The sequence below is a fragment of the Nanorana parkeri genome, unplaced genomic scaffold (genome assembly GCF_000935625.1).
Source record: "Nanorana parkeri isolate BGI_ZX_2015 unplaced genomic scaffold, ASM93562v1 scaffold2945, whole genome shotgun sequence".
Lineage (NCBI taxonomy): Eukaryota > Metazoa > Chordata > Amphibia > Anura > Dicroglossidae > Nanorana > Nanorana parkeri.
The window spans coordinates 16,137-21,377 of NW_017309213.1; the positions used below are offsets into that span (position 1 = coordinate 16,137).

The 5,241-nt window shown below is 55.2% G+C and overlaps 1 protein-coding gene across 1 annotated transcript; it reads left to right on the plus strand.

The window, feature by feature from the left end:
• The first annotated feature begins 1,873 nt into the window (after positions 1-1,873).
• LOC108802558 (zinc finger protein 436-like) lies at positions 1,874-4,251 on the plus strand. Its single transcript, XM_018574414.1, has 3 exons — positions 1,874-1,897; positions 2,711-2,792; positions 3,371-4,251. The coding sequence occupies exons 1-3, from the start codon at positions 1,874-1,876 to the stop codon at positions 4,249-4,251; spliced, it is 987 nt and encodes a 328-aa protein (XP_018429916.1).
• The last annotated feature ends 990 nt before the right edge of the window (positions 4,252-5,241 follow it).

The window sequence follows — 5,241 nt, forward strand, 5'->3', positions numbered from 1 at the left end:
CCCCCCCCCCTCCCAAGGATAACAAATGGTCCACATCTGTATAGAGAACACGCGTGACCTCCTTCTATGTACACACAGAGAACATGACACCACACAGGGTGTCCCCTCCATCATCATACATGGCTGATGGGGAAGAAGAAGGGAGCGGGGTGATGAGCGGACTGACACTGACCTGATCCGGGCCGGCCGGGGGAACACATTCACCATCTCCACACCCACTTCCGGTCAACGCGTCCGCTGTTTGCGTTCCACCTCACTTCCTGTATACACCCTTCGTCACTTCCGGTATCGGATTTCATTCACCGCGCAATCCGAAAGATATCAATAATGTATCATTGGTGATCGTATGCTGGCGGAGGCCTCTGTGTCACGTGATATCACTGTCTGTCCGGATGTGGCTCTCAGCCCCCTACGGGGTCTCCCCTATGGGGGGTGTAGCTGTGCCGAGAGCCGCCAGGTGGCGCTGTCGCTGCTGGCAGGAGGCGTGGAAGGCGGAAGTCACCGGAAGTGTGCCGAACCTGGTGAAACACACGTGAGCCGCACGAAGGCGGAAGCGTCGTGGAACGCAAATTAGCTGAGCCTGCCATGACCCGGAAGTAGAGTGACCCCCCCACTGTCAGTGGCATGGGGCTGCAGGTCAGTGATGCTGGGTGGGCTTGCCAATACAGGACCTCATGGGGGGGGCCCTAACATCTCATCCAGGGGCCCAATTGTTTGCATAGTAGCAGAGTAGTATTATTATTATAATAATAATAGCCAATCAGAGAGAAGCTGGGGAGCCAGCACCTGATTGGCTGGGAGCTTTATCATGGGGAGTCATTTCTATCATATTTACATGTATGTATGATGACCGGTCACTATAATGCTGCGTGCCCGATGGCCGGAGAGATCCCGTGTACACAACATGTATGAGAAGGGTGGAAGGGACCAGTATGACCCCCATTGTTCTGTATTGTCGTCAGGAATACGGCTCTACTCCCAGGCTGCAGGCACACAGAACATAAACATACAGAACAGTCCTAATTACAGGAAGAGAGCCAATCAGGATTCACGTTTTACCCGTCAGCCGTTCACAATCCATATATATAATATCTTCCTGGATCGGTGCCGGATGGAGAAGGACCACAATGACGTCACCTACAGGATACTCAACCTCACCCTGGAGATCATCTACCTGCTGACCGGAGAGGTGAGGGGGATTCTGGGAGGTCACATGACCTGACTGGAGGGGTGAGGAGGATTCTGGGAGGTCACGTAACCTGACCGGAGAGGTGAGGGGGATTCTGGGAGGTCACGTAACCTGACCGGAGGGGTGTGGAGGATTCTGGGAGGTCACGTAACCTGACCGGAGAGGTGAGGGGCATTCTGGGAGGTTACGTGACCTGACCGGAGGGGTGTGGAGGATTCTGGGAGGTCACGTGACCTGACCGGAGGGGTGAGGAGGATTCTGGGAGGTCACATGACCTGACCGGAGAGGTGAGGAGGATTCTGGGAGGTCACGTGACCTGACCGGAGAGGTGAGGGGGATTCTGGGAGGTCACGTGACCTGACCGGAGAGGTGAGGGGGATTCTGGGAGGTCACGTGACCTGACCGGAGGGGTGAGGAGGATTCTGGGAGGTCACATGACCTAATCAGAGGGGTGAGGGGGATTCTGGGAGGTCACATGATATCTGACCGGAGAGGTGAGGGGGATTCTGGGAGGTCACATGATATCTGACCGGAGAGGTGAGGAGGATTCTGGGAGGTCACATGACATTTATCGTTACTATTTTCATACAGAGATTTCCTCCTGTAAAGTCCGGTGACCGTCTCACCATCGCGGTTCCTCCACCTCAGTCCCTGAGACCCGGCGAGGGCGACCATGACCAGAAGATGACGGAGCTGCTGACGGGAGAGGTGAGAGGTACCGGGGATTCTGGGACATGATCCAGGAACAGACAAGGGGCGTGTCTGGGTGGTGACGGGAGAGGTGAGCGGTGCCGGGGATTCTGGGACATGATCCAGGAACAGACAAGGGGCGTGTCTGGGTGGTGACGGGAGAGGTGAGAGGTGCCGGGGATTCTGGGACATGATCCAGGAACAGACAAGGGGCGTGTCTGGGTGGTGACGGGAGAGGTGAGCGGTGCCGGGGATTCTGGGACATGATCCAGGAACAGACAAGGGGCGTGTCTGGGTGGTGACGGGAGAGGTGAGCGGTGCCGGGGATTCTGGGACATGATCCAGGAACAGACAAGGGGCGTGTCTGGGTGGTGACGGTATCATTGTGTGTGTCAGGTTCCTATAAGGTGTCAGGATGTCTCTGTCTATCTCTCCATGGAGGAGTGGGAGTATCTAGAAGGACACCGGGATCTCTACAAGGACGTGGTGATGGAGAATGCCCCGCCCCTCACATCACCGGGTAAGTACGGAGGCTCCGCCTACATCCCCCATCATCTGATACACACATAGAAACAATGTATTCAGTCAGTGTGTGTGTTTCCTACAGATGGATCCAGTAAGAGGAACCCACCAGAGAGATGTCCCCGCCCCCTGTATTCCCGGGACTCCACCCAGGAAGATCTCACCATCCCCCACCATGAGAGATGTCCCCGCCCCCTGTATTCCTGGGACTCCACCCTGGAAGATCTCACCATCCCCCACCATGAGAGATGTCCCCGCCCCCTGTATTCCCGGGACTCCACCCTGGAAGATCTCACCATCCCCCACCAGGATCAGGTAGATGGGACTAGAGGACACCGGTATCTGTACATGGACGTCGGGATGGAGGACCACCAGACACTCCCTGCTCCGGGTAAGAGGTTAGGTGTATTGCTTGGGTTCAGCAAGTGTGATGGGTGACCAGTGGAGGATGGGGGACCTTATCTTTCCTTGATAGGTGACCAGTGGAGGATGGAGGACCAGTGGAGGATGGAGGACCTTATCTTGTATTGATGGGTGACCAGTGGAGGATGGGGGACCAGTGGAGGATGGAGGACCTTATCTTGCATTGATGGGTGACCAGTGGAGGATGGAGGACCCCATCTTATATTGATGGGTGACCAGTGGAGGATGGGGGACCCCATCTTATATTGATGGGGGACCAGTGGAGGATGGGTGACCGGTGGAGGATGGAGGACCTCACCTTATATTGATGGGTGACCAGTGGAGGATGGAGGACCTCACCTTATATTGATGGGTGACCAGTGGAGGATGGAGGACCTTATCTTATATTGATGACCGCGGTTTTGGAGATGTTCCTCAGGGTCTTAGACGTGTGGTGGTCAGGTGGTCATGCCGAGTGTAGAACGACGCATGAGGGGAATATGAAGGCCTCGGTTCTTCTTTGTTGGTGACCCCGTCATATATTCATGTTTTATTTTCCACCAATAGATGCGTCCGCTCGGGGCAAAGCTGCGGAGGAGGAGTCGGCACGGAGGACCGGCGAGGATCTCCCGGAGGACTCCATCTCCAGTGAAGAAGGGATTTTCACCGACAGAGAGAATGACGCACCCCGGGACTGCGCGCGGCACACGTGTCCCCTCGTCACGGGGGACTCCACTTCCTGTGACGGAGAAAGCATCCGACAAGAAGACATCTCACCCCCAACTCTTCACAAGCAGACCGGTCAGGTGAGGTCAGAAGTCCTCCCACATACGGACCCTTTGAGGCCCGCAGACCACACGCAGGTCACGTCTGGTCTCGGGAAGGTGGAGGCCAGCTCATACAAAGACTTGGACAATGGGTCGTCTATGGACAGGAGGCCTCATGCAGTCACCCGTATTAAGGAGGAACCCCTCTCAGAGGATGAAGAACATGTCTCGGAGGCTGACATGTTGGCCCCCATGGAGTGTTCTCAGCGCACACGTGTGAAGGACGAGCCCGTGTCTTGGTGTGAAGGGGATTGTGAACATGCGGGACTCTACACGCACCATGGACGGTCCATCCTGGCTCATGTCAAGGCGGAGTCCTCCTCCGGGATGGGCACGCCGAGGCGGTGGCCTTGCTTGGAATGTGGGAAGACGTTGTCCAGCAGATCCAATCTCTTCGTCCACCAAAGGTCGCACGCTCGGAAGAAGCCGTTCACCTGCGCGGAGTGTGGAAAAGGTTTCTCCAGCCGCGGTTACCTGGTCATACACCGGCGGAACCACACGGGGGAGCGGCCCTTCGCCTGCTCGGAGTGCAGGGAGAGCTACGCGGCCAGGTCCCAGCTGCTGCGCCACCAGACCAAACTGCATGTTGTAACCATGACCTCAGGGGACTGGCTGTTGTAACCATGACCCGGGGGGGACTTTGTACGCTGTTGGTGATATTTATGATCATTTTACTCTATTTGGCGTTGGATAATAAAACAGATAGAACTCTTATCTCTGAGTGTTTGTCTGACGGGAAGATCTTCATATGAAGGACCGGACCGCACATACAGTCCGCGAGCGGCCCCTCAGCAAGTACCGGAGCCGAGGTAAAGATAGGAAGTCTGACACATGTAACACAAAGAGAACCTGTCCACTGTATAAACTTGTATGACTGGGTGATAAGAGGAAGCACAAGGGGTCCGTCACTGGACACGTGACCCTTTACACGGGCAGTCAATGGAGACGTGACCCTTTACACGGGTAGTCAATGGAGACGTGACCCTTTACACGGGTAGTCAATGGAGACGTGACCCTTTACATGGGTAATCAATGGAGACGTGACCCTTTACATGGGTAATCAATGGAGACGTGACCCTTTACATGGGTAATCAATGGAGACGTGACCCTTTACATGGGTAGCCAGTGGAGACGTGACCCTTTACACGGGTAGCCAGTGGAGACGTGACCCTTTACACGGGTAGTCAGTGGAGACGTGACCCTTTACACGGGTAGTCAGTGGACATGTGACCCTTTACACGGGCAGTCAATGGAGACGTGACCCTTTACACGGGTAGTCAATGGAGACGTGACCCTTTACGCGGGTAGTCAATGGACACGTGACCCTTTACACGGGTAGTCAGTGGAGACGTGACCCTTTACACGCGTAGTCATTGGAGACGTGACCCTTTACACGGGTAGGCATTGGAGACGTGACACTTTATACGGGTAGTCAATGGAGACGTGACCCTTTACACGGGTAGTCAATGGAGACGTGACCCTTTACATGGGTAATCAATGGAGACGTGACCCTTTACACGGGTAATCAATGGAGACGTGACCCTTTACACGGGTAGTCAATGGAGACGTGACCCTTTACACGGGTAATCAATGGAGACGTGACCCTTTACA

Coding starts and splice junctions, on each gene's coding strand:
- LOC108802558 (XM_018574414.1), top strand. CDS start 1,874: ATGACGGAGCTGCTGACGGGAGAG. Junction 1,898..2,710: donor CGGAGCTGCTGACGGGAGAG/GTGAGAGGTACC, acceptor ATCCCCCACCAG/GATCAGGTAGATGGGACTAG. Junction 2,793..3,370: donor CCAGACACTCCCTGCTCCGG/GTAAGAGGTTAG, acceptor TTCCACCAATAG/ATGCGTCCGCTCGGGGCAAA.